This window comes from Danio aesculapii, chromosome 22 (assembly GCF_903798145.1).
Source record: "Danio aesculapii chromosome 22, fDanAes4.1, whole genome shotgun sequence".
In the NCBI taxonomy this organism is placed as follows: domain Eukaryota; kingdom Metazoa; phylum Chordata; class Actinopteri; order Cypriniformes; family Danionidae; genus Danio; species Danio aesculapii.
Window position 1 is genome coordinate 27,508,533 of NC_079456.1, and position 19,239 is coordinate 27,527,771.

General features: G+C 35.6%; 2 protein-coding genes and 1 long non-coding RNA gene across 3 annotated transcripts; 2 read left to right on the forward strand and 1 right to left on the reverse strand.

The window, feature by feature from the left end:
- The first annotated feature begins 308 nt into the window (after window positions 1-308).
- On the forward strand, window positions 309-4,554 carry LOC130216279 (uncharacterized). Its single transcript, XM_056448177.1, has 5 exons — window positions 309-537; window positions 814-875; window positions 3,143-3,189; window positions 3,281-3,613; window positions 3,715-4,554. The coding sequence occupies exons 1-5, from the start codon at window positions 388-390 to the stop codon at window positions 3,828-3,830; spliced, it is 708 nt and encodes a 235-aa protein (XP_056304152.1). The 5' UTR covers window positions 309-387; the 3' UTR covers window positions 3,831-4,554.
- Window positions 4,555-5,231: 677 nt separating this feature from the next.
- Window positions 5,232-7,721, forward strand: LOC130216122 (uncharacterized). Its single transcript, XR_008835767.1, has 3 exons — window positions 5,232-5,320; window positions 7,317-7,357; window positions 7,436-7,721. It is a non-coding gene; the product is annotated as an uncharacterized LOC130216122 (long non-coding RNA).
- A 4,071-nt stretch (window positions 7,722-11,792) lies between these two features.
- On the reverse strand, window positions 11,793-18,888 carry LOC130215769 (leukotriene B4 receptor 1-like). Its single transcript, XM_056447615.1, has 3 exons — window positions 18,565-18,888; window positions 18,385-18,416; window positions 11,793-11,937 (listed from the first exon to the last, which is right to left on the reverse strand). Exons 1-3 carry the CDS (start codon window positions 18,886-18,888, stop codon window positions 11,793-11,795), a joined length of 501 nt encoding a protein of 166 aa, XP_056303590.1.
- Between the last annotated feature and the right edge of the window lie 351 nt (window positions 18,889-19,239).

Below are 19,239 nucleotides of genomic sequence, written 5' to 3' on the forward strand. Positions count from 1 at the left end.
AATATTTGCTTTAAGTGTGTCACACTTCCAGCTGCATGTGGTTTAGAATTAATGTTTATGCATATACTATACACATATAATTGTCAAGCATTGTGAAACATCTTAACCAAATTGGATTTGTTAGTTTTTGTCAACCCAAAACTTACTCTGCAGCCCAAAGTTTCTTCAACTTGTTTTGTGCAAAAGCCCTCAGTCCTGTCCTATTTTGTTAGCTGATGTGACTGATTATGTTCCGCTTTTCTCAGCATTTTTTCAACCCTGTGTTTGCCACTAGAGCAGTTTTGGTTAGTCCTACAAATAACCCTCTCTACATCTCAAGTCCTTATCTCATTTCTTCTCGAGTATAATTGAGAAAAGATAAGTATACGCACAAATGAAAAGTCTCGAATGAAGCAATACACATATGCTAATTTGCCTACAAACAATCAAAGAGAAATTAATAATTGTTTAGGACTTTTGCTCTTCCCATTTCAGCCATCTGATCAAGAATCTTCAAGATCTAAACGCCTCTCTCATCTCACAAGCAGGAAAAAAGTGGTATGTGTTTTTGTTCATTTAATCACTTTGTATTGAATGTGTTTGATGTTGGTTCTAGAGTGTTGATTTTAATTTTGGTTTCTGTAACGAAGCATGAAACGTCAGTTAATAAACCCAGACTCTGTATTTACAAAGAGCGGCACATCATGTCCTGTTTGTTTCAAATTCTTTAGACCATAATTTCATCAAAGCAGTTTAGTTTTACTATCTTTAGTCTCACTGATTAAAAAAAAGAGGAATATACAAGAATTTATTTAGAGAAACGTTTGAATTCAGGATCCAGAATACAATCCTTTCTCAGAGGAGTCGAAGAAATGTAGCTTCATTCTCATATTCACGTAAGTCACATTACCTCATTTAACCTATTTTTACTTGTGTTTTCTTGTTTGTGTGTGTGTGTGCATGTCTGTGTGCTTGTTTATGTGTATTTGTATAATGGCATGGATATAACCTAGGTATTACAATATTAAGGTAAATTATGAAGACATTGTGTTCTCATAGATTAAAACAGCTCTAAACTTCATAGGGAATTTTCGCCTTCAACTTTTGCCACAGGTTTTCTGTCAGGGTTGGGTTTAGGGCTAGGGTAAAGAAATTTATTAGATGTTTTTTTTTATTATTTTGCTGTATAAAATGCATTATGTCTGAGTAGTTCTCATGAATCTCAAAAAACAAACAAACAAACAAACAACCAAACAAAAAAAAAAACCTGTGTGTGTGTTGATCCAAAGACTTACAACTAGGCTTACAACTATAGAGGTACAACCAATCTTTTGTCATGTCTTTTGCTGAAAGCACAGAAAGATGACTTTATTTAAGATTTGACTTTAAGATATTTACTGTATAATTGTGATAACAAATATATTTGATATTAATAATAGAGAAAATACAGTACATTGTTATAATAAGTAAATTTACAAAAGTATAATATTGCTACGTCATGATAATATTGCTGACGTCGTGCCCATTTGCCACGAGGGCGGAAGCAGAGGGGTAAAAATCAGAGTTGATGTTCAATATACATTTAAACAGAACATAAACTAATCATATTGATCTATGATGAGAATTGGGTATGTATGATAAACTCTTACAGAAACGCTGTTTGATGACAAAGTTTTTCGCTACTCTGTGACGTGCTTGCTATGCTAACAATTGCTAGTTTGATGCCAACGTCCTGTATTTCTGATAAACTAATCCAAAAGGCTCCAGATACGCTGTTGAAGTATTTTTGTACACAGGATTTTAAAACAAATTTACCATGAATATCAGGTATTGATGGATTCTGAACAAACTTGTGTTTATTTCTCACCAATGATGGCTTGAAAAAGTTTGCATGCTTGTACCGTTATATATGTGTTTCGGTGGTCAGATGCTTCATTTAAACTTAAAAAGGGAAGCCTTTCAGGCATTATAGATTAATTGATTTATTAATGATCCATTAATAATCACAGTTATGTGCAGGTTGTTTCTGCTGTAATTGTTGTTTTGGTTTACTTGTTAGCAGTTAGCATTAGCTAGTAGACGAGTCAACTTAGTTGATTATTTACTGTTTACCTATGAGCTTAGCATGTATAATGCTTCAGCCAGTGTGCTATTAAACAAAACTAATAGCTAATATAGTTATTTTAGTTTAGTAGTTTTGTAGATTTGGTCTGGTTTGGTCAGTTACCAGTCTGTGCAGTTAATGTAGGCCTACCATTGAATGCGTTTATGCAGTCTAAACCACGGAAAAATATTGTATAAGCTGATTTATCTTATAGGGAAGGACTTAGTAAGCAGGAAAAGGTGTAATATTTTGACTAACTGAATTTAATAGCCTCTCTTTTGCTTGATTTGTTAGAAGTTTCACCAGTCTTTAGTACTTTTTCCTAGCCTTAAATGTGATGATAAGTGATTGTGTTCAGCAGTTTTGTTTAGTTCAGTGGCATTGTTACATTGATGACACATCATGAAAACACTTTTAATGTACTTATATGAGATCCCATATTTCATATTAAATGTGATGATATTAAATGTTCATGTCATAATAATAGCTGATTTTTTTTATTATTGTATTTGAATAATAGATTACTAAACGAGGTTAAAAGATGAGCAAACTTCAGTGTTGATCTTCAGTGGTTTTTACGTAACATCTAGCAGGTTTCCCAGATATGTGTTTGAGTAAAATGTTTTTTTTTTTGATGCTGTTAAGATCAGATAATAATTCTTCCCTAATTTAAAGAAAAAATATTTACATTTGAAGCACGTCTCCCTTCAGAAAATGACAGTGTGTCAAAATAACATTAGTTATTGAGAATTGATTTGCTTTTATAAATTATTAATTTATTAACTCATCTGAGATATAACATTGGTATTATGTTCTCTAAAAATGCATATTAACATGTCTGAAGACCTGGCATCTTTTTGTTATTTCAACTGATTTGAATTGCATATGGTTATTGTAATATCAACAATATGAATATAAAATGAATGATTCCCATCTGCTAGCCTATAGCGTTTATTGAAGAGTGAAGACTGAACTATTGAATAAAGTAAAATTGTATTAAATGTAAGAATAATCGCTGTCTCTGCTCAATTTACTCATAATGTACTTTTTTGTGTTCAGATCTTGCAGTTGCTTTATCTTTGTCCTGGCGGTGCTGATTAAAAAAGGTGAGCAAATGAACAAATTAAGGTTTACAGTGAATGACGGATGCTTAAATATTAAACTGTACTCTTACGATTAACATTTCTATCATTTCAGCATCTCTTCAGACCTCAGTCAATGAAGTTATTGGTGGTTCTGTGGTCCTGCAGTTTTCTTCCACTAAACACTTTCTTCAACTTCAAGACAGTAACATCCACTGGAGACATAATGATTGTGAGATTGTGTGGGACATTATTAAAGGTGTAGATTCGGTACAAGATCAGAACCAGCGCTACAAGAACAGAGTTGAGTCCTTCCCTGATCAATACAACTCAGGAAACGGCTCGATCAAAATCAACAAGCTTCAGTACAGTGATGCAGGAATATACACCTGCTTCATCACATGCACCAATTATTCGATTATAGAGACTGTCCAGTTGACTGTCAATGGTATGTAAAGGGGGCTGAATAATGCATGATTTCAATTTTAAAAGTTCATATCTGAATAATTGTTTTACTAACTTTTGGTTTTCTATGCTTTTGTGTTGTAGAATCAAGATCCAATCCACCAGAAAACCAAGTAAAAGACACAGGAGAAGAGAGTGCAGGGAAAGCATCGCTTAACTTTGTGTTAGCTGTACTACTGTTAATTTTAGTGCTTGTTTAATCATAATTTGCTATAGATAAAGAATCTTATCTGCTTCATTCTCTTCAGTGACTGTCTGATGAAAAGCCGTGTGCCTCGAAACGTTGCACACTTTATGTCAGCCTTTTGCAGAAGATTACTTATTCATTTTGGCCTAATGCAAAAGATTACTTAGTTTTTTATATATATATTTGCGGTGCTTTTTCTGTGTGTATGTCTTGCAGTAATGTCCTTTCGCAAATTAAGTCTGTACTACAGCAAATCTGTGTCTGTATTTAATTTTTTTACATAAACTACATTTTATAAAGCTATTCTGATATGGTCATCAATTATTTTGTATTGAATTTCTGCAGCAAAAGAAACAAAATGCATGCATTTACTAAATCCAACAAAACAAAAATGTAGAGAGGCTTCAAATATAAGGGCAGGCCTGACACATAAAATAATGCAGTTTCTGTTATTTTAGCTGATGATAGTGTTTTTTGTCAATGTGTTATGGTTGACTAAATGTTCCTGTTGGAAGAGAACATGTGTTGATGTTTTGAATAATTATTTGATTTTAAATCATGTTTAAAGTGTTTTGTTAGACATAGTGTATTGTGTTAGTTTATTATTGTATTCTGAAAATTAGTGTTGGGGTTTAGTTTATAATGTGTGATTGTTACAAGGATGCCAATTGTGTGTTTTAGGTGTGTTGGTGCGTTAAGTGTTTGGGAAACTTGTTAAATGTATTGAAAAAACTGTCATATCGATTGTAAAAAAACTGTAATAAAGGACTAAACCAAGGCAAAATGAATAGCATATTTTTACCCCAAATGGATCTCTTAACTTCAGGTGTTTGAAATATACTTTTCCAGTATAATTGAGAAAAGATAAATGTAGCTACACACAAAAAGAAAAGTGTTGTTATAAAAATTGATAAGTTCAGTTGAATGAAGCAACACACAGCCATAACTATATGTTAATAGGCCTACAAAAGAACCAAAGACTAAAAGAGAAATTGATAATTGTTTAGGACTTTTGCTCTTCCCATTTCATTCTCGACAGGTCTGCCAAATGAAGATGTACTTAATACTTTAAAACTGTGTCTCTATATGATTACAACAAGCCATCTGATCAAGAATCTTCAAGATAAAAACCCCTATCTTGGCTTACAAGCAGACAAAAGGGGTATTTGGATGTTTTTTGTTCATGTATAACTCTATCAATTTTAAGTGACTGTGCATCATGCTATTAATATATTCCTTCTGGTTATTTAGTTCTACTGTGTTGGTTTTAGTTTCTACACATCAGTTAAACAACAACTCAATCTGTGTGGTTACAAAGGGTGGCGAGTTAGCTGACTCAATTCCTATTTCTAGAACGACACAATTTCATCAAAGCACTTCCTTAGTCTTCCTTAGCCTTAGTCTCAACCAAAAATGTATTCAGAGAAATGTTTGATTTCAGGATCCAGAATACAATGTTTTCTCAGAGGACTCGAAGAAAGGAAGCTTCAATCTCATATTCATGTAAGTCATTAACTCATTTAATTATCTGCTTATTTCAGTTTAGACATAAAGATGCCTACAGCTAACTGCTGAAAATACTTTTACTTTTGTTTTGTTCATTTGTTTGTGTGTGTGTGTGTGTGTGTGTGTGTGTGTGTGTGTGTGTGTGCTTGTTCATGTGTATTTGTGTAATGGTGTGGGTATGATCTAGGTATTACAACACATTTATTTTTGCTCGTTCAAACTACTCATTTAAAATAAGCTGAACAACACAATTCTTCATTGGGACAACTTAATTTTTTTATGATCAATCCACATACATTTGTTAAAAGTGTTAAGTTAATTTAATCAATTTGTGTTGGGACAACATGAATGAATTGTGTGGAACCCTGCCATTTTTTACAGTGAATGTTAAGCTGGATTATGAAGACATTGTTTTCTAGTAAAATAAAACAGATCTGAAATTACAGTTTGTCTTGATTGCTTTGATCAAGTCGTCAACTAAAACTCAACATTTTCAAAACAGTTAACACAAGCAGTGCCATTCATGGTAAAAATGACACATTGTGTTTAAGATAGGCTTTCACCATGCCAAAAAGCAAATTGCAAACAAGTATATAAGCTCTTTCAATCAGTCATTTCACAATGGACAACAAAATACAGAACTCAGTGTGAGTCGGTGCACCATTGCTTGTCAATTAGGCCCTTAAAGAAGTGTTTTTTACTGTGTAAAATACTTTACGCCTGTGTAGTCTAAAAGATTCTAAAGGAGTACAACCAATCATTTGTCACTTTTTTTGCAGAAGGCATAGAAATATGCTTTATATGACTACAGATATAATGATATAACTGTGATCACAAATATGTTTGATATTAATAATAGAGAAAATGCAGTTTTAAGAAGTATGTTTCACAGAAGTATAACAATGCTACTCTGACGTCTATCTGACGTCATGTCTGTGCGACACGAGGCAGAAGCAAAAGAGTGAAAGTTTTTATTATTACTAAAAAATACGTTTATTAATTTCACAAGAAATTGTGTGCAACAAATATTTAAACCGAACATAAACTGATCTTATTGGGCCAGGATGAGGATCAGGTATGCAGGATAAATGCTTAAGGAAACGTAGTTTGAATGAAGTTTTCCGCTACTCTATGGAGTGCTTGCTTATGCTGACAAAAGGAGAACTTTTTTTCTCTTTTTTTATCAACCGCAAACGAACATTGTGTGATACCAATGCCATGTGAGCACAAAACTGTATTTTAAATATGTGTTAAAACTACTCTTTGTGACAGAGCAACAAGAAATGTGTTAATTCTATAGTCAGACAGAGGTTGTGCTTAAAAAACGTTAAAAGCGTTAAAAGTTTTACAAATTTATTAAAAGTATTGAAAATGTTTTATAAGTGATTGTAAAAAAAGGGGGATGATAAATATTGTTAATTATTGCCGGCAGCTAGCTAGCTGGTGCTGGATGAGAAGATCTCCCGCTCTGTAAATCTCACCAAGCCTGTAAAAAATCCTGGCTGCCTCAAATTTTTAAGCTGAATCAAATTAACCTTAAGAGTCCATTGAACTTATATCATGTTAAACATACCTAAAACAGCTCGTGTAACTCATAAAATTAAGTTAGAACATGATTAACTTAGTTTAATAAGTTACAATGAACTAAAAACATAGCTGTCATGTCTAATTGATCATACATTTTTTTAAGAAACATTACATTGTTCAAGAAATAATTTAGAATATATACTAATATATTAATGGTATAAAATAAGTACTGTGTGTCAATTCAAAGAACTGACAAATTGACTATGAGCAAGACAAAAACACAATGCAAAAAATAAACAAGAACATAAGGATATCCCAAACATGTGTTTGGATAGATTTGTACATACTTGTTACTCAAATATTACAATTATTATAGAAAATGCATGCAGAACAGGAATGTAAATTAAAATGGTAAATGCTGGATGTACAGAACATTACAGTGCATCTTTTGGTCCTGTTTCTGCAGATTCCGCTTCATCTGTGTCTTTGCAGTGCTGACATATCGAGGTAAGCACAAACACAATTAAACTCTAAATGTATACCATACACTGTATGATTTCAGTAAATATATTTCTGGCATTTCAGGCTCTCATCAGGTCAAAGTAGAGGGTGTTATTGGCGGATCTGTTCTATTGCATTGTTCTTCAACTTAGCATGATCTGATACTTCTGGACATTCATGTACACTAGAGACACAATGGCAGCAAGATTGTGTGTGATATATCTGTAAGTAAAGGTTTAGTAGTGGAACAGGACTATGAAGGTATTTTTGGTGCAAAACTCCCAAGCAGCTGTAAAAGTGTAATTTGTAGTTGTAAATAATAGCCACAAATGTGTATCAGTAAATTTGTACTCGGAGAGCAAATTTGCAAATGTGTATCAGCAAATTTGTACTTACGGAGCAAATTTGCAAGTGTATAGATATTTTTTTGTCTCCAACAAACACAACGCAACATTTACACCTTTTCAAATTCTTAAGTGCAGGTGCACAAATCCCATCAGACAAATCACAAATACAGAAACTCATCCGCTCATGTTCTTTGCTACTGTTGTTGCAGTGAGTATGGTGCAAAACACATTCACACACCTGCATCCAGAAATGTGAAGTCACAGACAAAACTTGCACACCTGTAGATTAGAATGTGTGTAGAAAGTCTGATTTATTTTTTTCTAAGCACGAACACCAATTTGTTACTGCAGCGGCTCAAATCTGCCCCTACAAGTCTCAAGCGCTGTTTAGCACTTGCAAATGATATGTGATATTTGGTGCAAAAGTGACTTGTGTACCTGCCAACCAAAACGTAGGCTCTCAGAGAAATTCAGCCAATAATGCCTCGAAAATGCCTGCTTAAATATATACTCATAGGAGCAAACATGCCTAAAGAAAGGAGTACGTTTGAAACTTTAGTAACCATAAAAAAGTACGCCGGATGGATACCTTTCTACTCCAGGAAGCCACAGCATAAGGCCTGAAGGAGAAAGAGGGCGGTTTGAAATGTGAGTATTAAACCAAAGACAGTTCCTTGTGTTAAACTCGCGTTTGTTGAGCTACTGTACAGTGCACTGTAGAATTGCTGAGGGTGTAAAGAGGCTTTATAGTCTATTTTATATTGCTGTAAATGTTGATTATGTAATGTTAGGGTCTCCAGTAAGCACATATAAAGTAACGTTTCAAAAGTAAAAAAGATTATTATCAAATGTCTGACAGAAAAATATGTGAAGTATTGAAGATCACAAGCCTAAACAGACATCTGAGTGAGTGATGTATTTGGGCTGATGTAGAATCTGTTATCATTATTGTTTAAATTAGATACATGTAATTTTAATAAATAAGACTAAAGGCTAATTTGTTTAAACTGTGCATCAGTATAGTTGATCAATGAGAAAGGTTTGTGTTACATCAGCAACTACACACATATTATTTGAGCATATAAATAAATCCCAGAGGTGATTCATTCTAGTCTCGATGTTACAGGGAGGCCTTTATTGAATACAGTACAGAAATTAAGAAAGCATCTTTTACATTTGCTATTTATTATTAGTTATTGTATTTTCAAATACAACAGCTTTCTGATTGCTGGTGTGTGTGCTTTTTCTGCAGAGCTGTTGTGATGGAGCTGGACCTGTAGACAAGGAAACTAACACATTTGTGGAAAAAAGAATCCAAAATAAGCGGTAAGATTATTTTATTACTAGCACTAGTGTCAAATCAAATGACACATTGTGCAGTAAAATTACTTTGTTTTTAATGTTTTTTATGTTTTGAATGATCTGAAATAGCTGCAGGTTGGTGTGTGTGGTGAGGGTAAAGAAGTCCACAGCAGCATCCTGGAAATGCTGTAGTTCAGGGGTGCCCAAACTCAGTCTTGGAGGACTGGTGTCCTGGAGAGTTTAGAGTCAACTTCAATTAAACTCTGCAAGACAGCAGCAGTTCTGGACTGAGTTTGGGCACCCCTGTTCTCCTGTAGCGCAGGGAACAAGACCCTGAATCAGTCCACCCGGCTCTGTGTCCTCATCTGGGCCAGATGTTGCTGTGGTCTCTTCATCATTCGTATCTCGGGCATGGACTGCCATGTATCCCCATCCTGTTTCAGTCTGACTGCAGCAACGAGGGATGTGATGATGGCGAAGTCCCTCTGATCATCTGCAGAACTGGCCCAGCTGTGTGGAGATACAGCAAAACATAGGCTTCTGTCTGTAATACATCTCTATTAGAATAAAGCTTGGTTTTATGTGTTGTTGACTTGGATTTAGTTTCATGTGTTGTTGACTTGTATTTAGTTTCATGTGTTGTTGACTTGTATTTATTTGTCATGATTACTCATATTCATTCTTTTAATAATATTCATAATAATTTAATAATAATGTTTCTGTTTGTTTTCAATAAATAATGATAATACTTTCAATAATGTATGCATTTCCATTCTTTAACAGAAATTTAGGAAAATAAGATACATTGTCTAGTGACAATTCATGTAGATTTACTTAAATAATTGTCCACATCATTATTGAAAGTGTTGGGGTGAGCTAGCAATGCATTCTTGGCTAAAATGTTTAGTAAAATTAAATGTTTTTAGAGTGTAAAATTAATCATAAAAACATGGTAGCATTGGTCATTAAAATAAAGCTGGTTTTATATTTGTACATTTAAACATTTTAATGGTCCCTATATTGTTTACCGTGGTACTTTAAAAATTCGGTCTGAATGACTTCAAAACAACATTAGCACAATTTAATTGATTGTGGACAGTGCTGTATTTTGATAGTCATTGGCTGCTATGATTTCCCTATAAAGAATTTGAAAATACTATTTTTCTTAAATTATATTATTAAAGAGAAAGTCTATAAAACCAACTTCACCTTAATGCATTAGACGCACCCTAGTCTGCCATTTTTCTAGGCCCAATATAGCCTATGAGTTAAATAGTTTATTTACAGGGTTGTATTATGTGAGAAGACTGAAAAGCGAACTTGACATTAGAGGTAAGCTAGCCACGTTACCTTTCGTAAAACAAGAATTGCTATCCTAGCTATGAATACCGATCATTAACATAGTTATATTTAAACTAACAACAAACTATACGTGGTTTTATAATAAGAAGTAATGAAAACGTACCTTTACTGGACTGCTGCTTTCAGGATGTCATCACCTCTTCTGATTGGCTGAATTTCTCTAAGAGCCCATGTTTTGGTTGGCAGATACACAAGTCACTTTTGCACCAGAAGAGCGAGAGCGCGAAACGTAGATTTGCAAGTGCTAAACAGCGCTTGAGACTCGTAGGGGCAGATTTGAGCCGCTGCAATAACATTGGTGTTCGTGCTTAGAAAAAAATAAATCAGACGTTCTGCACGCGTTTAGCTCTCTTTGCGTGGATACACATTCATGCTCCGGTTTACCCCACAGTCCAAAGACTTGTGGTACAGGTGAATTGGGTAGGCTAAATTGTCCATAGTGTATGTGTGTGAATGAGTGTGTATGGGTGTTTCCCTGTGATGGGTAGCAGCTGGAAAGGCATCCGCTGCAAATGCTAGATAAGTTGGCAGTTCATTTCGCTGTGGCGACCCCAGATTAATAAAGGGACTAAGCCGAAAAGAAAATGAATTAATAAATAAAAACAAAGTACGAAGTGGCTTATTTTCTATGTTCAGCTAAACAGATTAAAGAAACTAGGCAACAATAGGCGATTTTCTCTCTATTTAAATATTTTCAACCCTTCTATATTTTTTTTAAATAGTAGTATCCAAATATTATTCTCTCCAAACTAAATACACCAGTGGGAAGCTTATTTAAAGACATTGCCTCAATTTTATGATTTATAGTACCTGAATTAAATATTAACAAAGCATATCTTTCTTAAGCATAAACAACAAATATAGCAAAGGATTCACTAATCTAGATACATATATTCAAAAATACACTGAATTGTGCCATTTACACTCATTACAATGACAAACCGTTCTAGTGCTTTACTTTCTGGAGCTCTCTCTCTCTTTCTCTATCTGTTGTGTGGCTCCATCTACTGGATAATGACATGAAATCAATCTTTGAAATACTGTACAGTCACCCCAAAAATATGCCTAAGCAATACTTAAAAATGTATTTGCATTACATACAATAACAATGTAATATTACATTCATTTTAAATATATATATTTTATTTTAAGCACACATCTTTTACTAATCAGAAACAGCATCATTCAGTCTTATACATGTATACAAAGCCCACTGCAAATGCCAAGACCCCCAGACATTTCCAGTCGAGAGCCCACTGCAGCTTCTTGTTGTGGTCTCTTCCCATTTCTCTGCTATTAAGCTCAAGCTAGCATTAGCGCTAGCAGTGGAATCAGACTCTTTCTCTAATGTGGTCAACCTCTTCTTTCTTCTCTTGTTCTCAGTTTCTGTACTCTGCCGATTATTTTGAGTGGACTCGACCCTTGAGCTCTTAAAACAGCCGTGCCATGAAGGCCAGGCCGTCACGCTTAATGAAAGACTTTCTAGCAAAAGTGTAAAGGACAGGGTTTACAGAGCTGCTGATGAATGTGACCATGGAGGCAAAGCCATGAAAAGAGGTCCAGATTCGATTGAGTCTGTGAGGATAAGAATGAGTGTGTGTTTTTAATAAAACAAACAGAATTAAATGATTCAGATTTGGCATGGATGTTTTTAGTGTTATGTCAATGTGTCAGATCTACCTTGTCAGATTGTCCTACCTCCCATTCAAAAAGTAGGTAGCACACATTTTGATGTGAAGCAATCTGCTATCATCAGGTGTTGCTTGCTACCAGTGTAAATTTTAATGTGGAGTAGTGTGATATGAAGCTGTAATATTGCCCTAACCTACCTTACCTCACGTAGTGTTGCAAAGTTCTCGTTTCCCCTAACTAACCCCCGTAACCCGCCTCATAAGTGACATACAGTCAGTCAAATTTAGTGATTGGGCAAGTTGGAAATGTGGAAATGGCCAGGGCTTAATTTGTACCGGAACAAGCCAGATCTGGATCCAGCACCTCTGAAATCTGATCCTGCACCTTATTTTACTGATACCGCCCCACTCTTCACTTTTTTACATTTACATTACATTTACATTTAGTCATTTAGCAGACGCTTTTATCCAAAGCGACTTACAAATGAGGACAAGGAAGCAATTTACACAACTATAAGAGCAGCAGTGAACAAGTGCTATAGACAAGTTTCAGGTGTGTAAAGTCTAAGAAGCAAAGCATTAGTAAAAATTTTTTTTTTTTTTTTTTTTTAAGAGAGAGAGAGAGAGAGAGAGAGGGCACAGTTAGTGGTATAGCCAGAGAGGCAGTTGCAGATTAGGAAGGAAAGTGGAGACTAAACAGTTGCGTTTTTAGTCGTTTCTTGAAGACAGCAAGTGACTCTGCTGTTCTGATCTAGTTAGGGAGTTCATTCCACCAACTGGGCAGATTGAATGTGAGAGTTCGGGAAAGTGATTTCTTCCCTCTTTGGGATGGAACAACGAGGCGACGTTCATTCACAGAACGCAAGTTTCTGGAGGGCACATATATCTGCAGAAGTGAGAGCAGATATGAAGGAGCCAAGCTAACGGTCACTTTGTAAGCAAACATCAGAGCTTTGAATTTGATGCGGGCAGCAACTGGCAGCCAGTGCAAACGGGTGAGTAGCGGAGTGACATGTGCTCTTTTGGGTTCATCAAAGACCACTCGTGCTGCTGCGTTCTGAAGCAGCTGAAGAGGTTTGATAGAACTAGCTGGTAGCCCGGCTAGCAGAGAGTTGCAATAGTCCAGTTTGGAGAGAACAAGAGCTTGAACAATGAGTTGAGCTGTATGTTCAGATAGGAAGGATCGGACCTTTCTGATGTTGTAGAGTGCGAATCTGCAAGATCGAGCAGTTCTAGAAATGTGGTCAGAGAAGTTCAGTTGGTCATCAATTGTTACTCCAAGGCTTTTTACCATTTTGGATGCAGTAATGGTTGCTCCGTCCATCTGGATTGAAAAGTTATGGTGAAGAGTCGGGTTGGCAGAAACTTCAAGCATTTCCGTTTTCGTGAGGTTAAGCTGGAGATGATGATCTTTCATCCAGTGTGAAATGTCTGACAGGCAGGCTGAAATGCGAGCTGGAACCGAGGGATCGTCAGGGTGAAAAGAGAGGTATAGCTGGGTGTCATCAGCATAGCAGTGGTAGGAAAAACCATGTTTCTGGATGACTGTTCCTAAAGATGCTGTGTAGATAGAGAAGAGAAGTGGCCCAAGAACAGAGCCCTGAGGTACCCCAGTGTTTAGATGCTGTAGGTTGGACACTTCTCCCCTCCACGACACCCTGAATGTCTTGTCTTTTAGGGGACACTATACTGTCAATATTTCTTGTCAATAGCTATGTTTCCATCCACCTACAGAATTTGTGTCTTTTGAAACATCTTAATAAAATTGCCTAATGAATAGGCCAAGATGTGCATACATTTTAAAAATGCGTATAAAAATAGTAGGATAAACTTTTTATCATACATTTTGTTATTATTAAAAAGTAATGTAATTTTGTTTTAAGAGATCATATGATAACAAAAATGGTTCTAATTGGACCACATCTGTCGCGATCACTAGCGTTCCAGGCTTGCAGATCGCTGGTAAGCATGCACCATTTTGGGGCCCCCAGAGATACTATTAGGGGCCCACCAGCCGATACACCCCCCACCCACCCTTAACTATCATCCGCGACACCAGCAAAGTTTTAGCATAGGGCCCATACCGGGCAGTGCGCCCCTGCATGGATCCTCACTATGTTGACACCCGACTTCCTTGTTACCGCATTAATGTACAAACCAGCAGACCAACCACAATGTAAAATGTTTTGGTCCTTCTAAAATCCCTAGCCAAAGTCCGCCATCAAAGTGGTTTGGTTTAATTACCTCCTATATCTGTGTCAAGTGATTACGCTCCCAAAGAGTGTCTCACATCTCCAAATGTTACCGTATGTTCATTGTGTTTCAACTTCTGAGGCGCAAACATTTGATTTGAGTTGAGTATAACACTTTGAAGAGATTTTGTCTGAAACAAGTACGTCTGTTCAGACATTTTTATAATCGGTCCTTGTGTGATCACAGGGAGAACCAGATGACAGCCATGGCAGAGGAGGAAAGTTTTGTAAAAGTTTGGAAAAACCTGAGGGATAAGTTTGTTAAAACAAAAAAAGAGGCCATGCAAAAGTAGAGCACCAGGTGGTTTTAATATTATGGAATATGTTTTTCCACCATTCATAGGTTTTATACTGATGTATATATTGCAATTTTGAATTTAAAACAACTTACAAGTTACAAACTAAAATTAAGTAACATATTATGCCTTTAATACAGTTGAAGTCAGAATTATTAGCCCCTCTTTGAAAATTTCTTTCTTTTTTAAATATTTCCCAAATGATGTTGAATGAAATGAATGAAAATTTTTGTCTGAAAATATATTTTTTTTCTGGGGGAAGTCTTATTTGTTTTATTTCAGCTAGAATAAAAGCCGTTTTTAATTTTTTAAACACCATCTTAAGGTCAAAATTATTAGCCTCTTTAAGCAATATATTTTTCGATAGTTTACAGAACAAACCATCGTTATACATTAACTTGTCTAAACACCCTAATCTGCCTAGTTATCCTAATTATCCTAGTTAAGCCTTTAAATGTCACTTTAAGCTGTATAGAAGTGTCTTGATAAATATCATCATGGCAAAGATAAAATAATTCAGTTATTAGAGATGAGTTACTAAAACTATTATGTTTAGAAATGTGTTGAAAAACTCTGCTCTCTGTTAAACAGGAATTGGGGAAAATAATAAACAGGGCCTATTAATTCTGACTTCAACTGTAATATATGACCCTATCAGTTTACAATATATTGATGCCCAATTTCTAGGCTTTATTGGTGATAATGGTCAGGAATGTTGGACCATAATTGCCTTTTTAGCTTAAAAGTAGAGGACAGAAACTAGCCAGACAGTAATTTGTGAATTGTTCAGTGGGCAAAATAAAAAAAAATAAAAAGCGTCAGTATTTTTAGTAAATGTACTTTTTTTTGTTTTTATTCTTGCCATAATAAAAAATATAATTCAGAGATATCATTTAATTACCTCAGGAGTTTCCCTAAATTAAACGGTAGAAGTAAACATTACCATGGACATCTTAATAAAGGAATAAACACAATAAAGGGTGTTTGTTTGCTGAAATTCCTATTAAAATCTGTTTTATTTATATTGTGCAACGTATATTTATAATGTTTTATGCATGGTATATATTTTGAAAGGGGAATAACAATACATCGTTGTATGAATGCTGTAATGTTCAAATAATTTCCCATTAAAAAAACGTGTGAAGGTCACGTGACCATAAGGAAGAACGCAGCATCTCATTTCTCAAGGGACACGCACTGCGTCCCAATTCGCATACTATCCGTCCTAAATAGTATTTGATAGTAGAATTAGTATGTCCCAATTCGTAGTATGTTGAAAAAAGTATGCCAAAGGTTCCAGTATGGTTTACTATTTCCGGTAAAAACTCGGTGTAGAAGTGTCCATACTCTAACCGCTGATATTGCCCACATTGCGCGTAGGATGTGAATTCAATTTAGAACTACAAACACGGGTGAAAAGTAAACAAACTACAAACATGATGGATGCGCGAGACCAACCGTCAAGTAGAGAGGCTTCGGTAAAGATGTTTGTATGACTGTTAATTAATATCTAGCCCACTGGAACATGTTTTAATCGCGTTTTCTGTGATATATTTAATCTGCAACAACAATACTGAACTTATATAAAGACGTGTTTGGACATTAACGTCTGAATGCAGAATTATCCAAACACCTGAGGAGATTTCTCTGCATGAAAGACTTGTGAATGGGAGATTAACCTGTTGCTGCTGCTTCTCCAATAAGGTAGGAAATTAAATATGAAAGAAATATGGATGATGTGTGGATGATTGATAGGGGTCGTATCTAAGTAACACAACGATCTGTTAACGAAGAAGTAGTATGTCCCAAAAGCTTGCATACTCTTCTGTTACACACTCAAAAGTGTGTACTTTTCCTTCACAAAAAAGTACATACTATAAGTATGCGAATTGGGTCGCAGCAACGTTCTCTGTTCTTGTGGTCTCCCGAGTTCGTTCTTCAGAGGACACCTGGCAAGACCGCTCTTCACAAGAACGCAAGTTCGTTCTCTGTGTTCTTGGAATTGAGAAACAGCCCGTGTCTTGTAGGCCCCCTACTTGACCGCACCCCTATAGTGGATTTAAAAAATAAAATTAATAAAATATTTTTTAATAAAATTATTCTATAATTAGGGCTGCAACAATGAATCGATTAAATCGATAAAAATCAATTACTAAAAGCGTTGGCAACGAATTTCATAATCAATTCGTTGTCGCACGACACGGGGATGTTTGATTATAAAAAGAACACTTAGGTCAGCCCGGAGCGAAGTAAACACGGCCTCTCTCCATCTCTCGCGCACTAATACAGAGTTCAGCGCCTCAAATACATTGGTGATGCAGAAGGGAGCAACAGCTGAGTAAATCACAACAGAATCCTACTTTTTGTTCCGTGAAGTAAAAACCGCAAAGTCCCCGGTGCAGGTGTTTTGTGACTGGTGCTTATATCTTATTAAGATATTTTTTCTTACCCTATTGGCAAATAATTTAGCTTGTTTTAAGCAAACAATCAATTAATTTAGAGGTGTTTTTTTTTTCAGAAAACAAAACATCATTTCTTATGCTATTTCATGTGTCTAGTGTGTATCTTGTTTTAAAAACATTTAGATATTAAGATTGAAAACAGGACAAAACTAGTTAGTTTTTATTTTATTATTATTACTAATATTATTATTAATATAACAGCTCAGGGATGAGCTTTTTTTTAATAAAGTGTTGGAAATGAATGCTTTTCTTTTTTTTTTAAATCCGATTCATCGATTAATCGAAAAATATTCGACAGATTAATCGATTATTAAAATAGTTGTTAGTTGCAGCCCTATCCATAATGTATTGCCAGCATTTTTTAAATAAATGATATACAGTACATATATTTCTAGTCTACAAAGATTTAACTTATTTTTAAAACATTTAAAGCACACTTTAAAAAATATACTAATACAACTAGTGAAAATCAATGGATTTTTTTATTTATTTGTTCACATTCACTAAAGCAGTACTAAAAAAATTATATTTAAGGGTATTTTTAATGTATAACTTTTACAAACTTTATAATGCACATAATTTAGATATAACACCTCTTCAATCCAGTACATGAATCTGAGTCTTCCATAATACACTCACTTATTAATGATTCCTACTTGTCTTCCTCGTGATGAAGAGTAGTCAAAATCTGATATGTAGTGGAGGGGAAAAAGAAGAAGGTGTTGATAAGATGCTGGATTCGAACCAGGTCCATGATCGCGTCAAAGCATGATGCCATGCACTTTACAAGCACGCTACTGTTTGCTATAATTATGTTATCTCTGCCAATCAAACGGTGATGGGTGAGAATCACTTCTTGTCGAAACACGTGTTGCACAACCTATTGCACGCCTATTTTTTTCGCCATGCATGTTAACAACTGGGATTTATATCGGGAGTGGCAACGTGAGAAGTGCATCAAGCAGGGGCGATGCGAGAGACGCGCGGGTATGTGAACCAAGTCTGAACCAAGTCTTTCTAATGAATGAATGCAGCACACCAACAGACGTCACAAAGTACTCCCAGATACAGACAGCCAATCTACACGATGGAATACACATGATCTAATCTGCGTGACGCAGCTTCAAAAATTCGTTTCAAACCGGAAGAACGAATTTGCTCGAAATAACACAAAAACAACCAATTTTTGTCCTAATAATGTTGTTAGCAGCATGGGACACATATATGACTGTCAACAGCTTAAAAAACGTGTTTTAGTGTTTTGTGACTCTTTATACAAACACTACCACTACTCAAAAATTTTGTTCCTGTAAAAGCTATTTCTACACTTTGTAATTATTAGAAATAGATCATGTGAAAGATCATGGCAAATGTAACTTACATCTTGTGGTTGTAGATGTTTACAACCACAAACTACAATTGCAGGTTCTTGCTTTTCCCTAAAAGTGGTCCAGAAAACCGAATAAGGCACTGACACTCCAAGAGAAAGGATCCAGACTCCCACCAACACCTTAATGATTGTCCTCCGCTCTGTAAGGACCCCAGCATGTTTCCGTCATACTATAGCCACCATCCTGTGCAGACTCATTAGTGTTATCAAAAATACTGATGAGTACATGTTAGTACTGCAGAGGTACAACAGAATCTTGCACAGTGGTAGGGTAAAGATCCAAGTGTGTTTTACCAAATAAACAATGAAGAATGGCAATAAAAACATCAGGAATCCATCCGCGAAGGCTAGGTTTAAGATCAGGAGAGTGGTGATGGAACGCTGATGGGTTTGAGCCAGAATACTCCAGATGATCAGCAGGTTCCTAGAGATGCCAATAGGTAGAAAAATGCAGAGAACCAGAGCCACTGTGATCGTTCCAGCACTACTTCTCATGGCTGTGTCAGTAATATTGTTTGTTCCAGAGTTGGTGATGTTGGAGATAAGATGCGTTGTCATGGTCTGAGGTGGTCTGAGAGAGGAGAATGGTCTTTGAGAACTACAGCTGGTCTGAGTAATGGCTAAATTCATCATGTCTGCAGGACCAACATCAATGGACACCAAAGTATCTATTGTGCATTAGCCCCGGTGTCTGTTGATATCCTTCCAGTTGAATTAACCAAGCAGTATTTTACCAAAGTGCCAATGTAAGACTCCGTAATGTGATCTTTATCTCAACCTGTTTCCTCTTTGACTAGACATGTGTTTCACAGCAAACAAACCCAATGCTAGCCATCTGTTGGAAGG

Coding starts and splice junctions, on each gene's coding strand:
- LOC130216279 (XM_056448177.1), top strand. CDS start 388: ATGAAGCAATACACATATGCTAATTTGCCTACAAACAATCAAAGAGAA. Junction 538..813: donor TCACAAGCAGGAAAAAAGTG/GTATGTGTTTTT, acceptor GTTTGAATTCAG/GATCCAGAATACAATCCTTT. Junction 3,190..3,280: donor GGCGGTGCTGATTAAAAAAG/GTGAGCAAATGA, acceptor CTATCATTTCAG/CATCTCTTCAGACCTCAGTC.
- LOC130215769 (XM_056447615.1), bottom strand. CDS start 18,888: ATGAGAAGTAGTGCTGGAACGATCACAGTGGCTCTGGTTCTCTGCATT. Junction 18,417..18,564: donor TGCACAGGATGGTGGCTATA/GTATGACGGAAA, acceptor CTGCAATTGTAG/TTTGTGGTTGTAAACATCTA. Junction 11,938..18,384: donor AACATCTACAACCACAAGAT/GTAAGTTACATT, acceptor TTATCCTCACAG/ACTCAATCGAATCTGGACCT.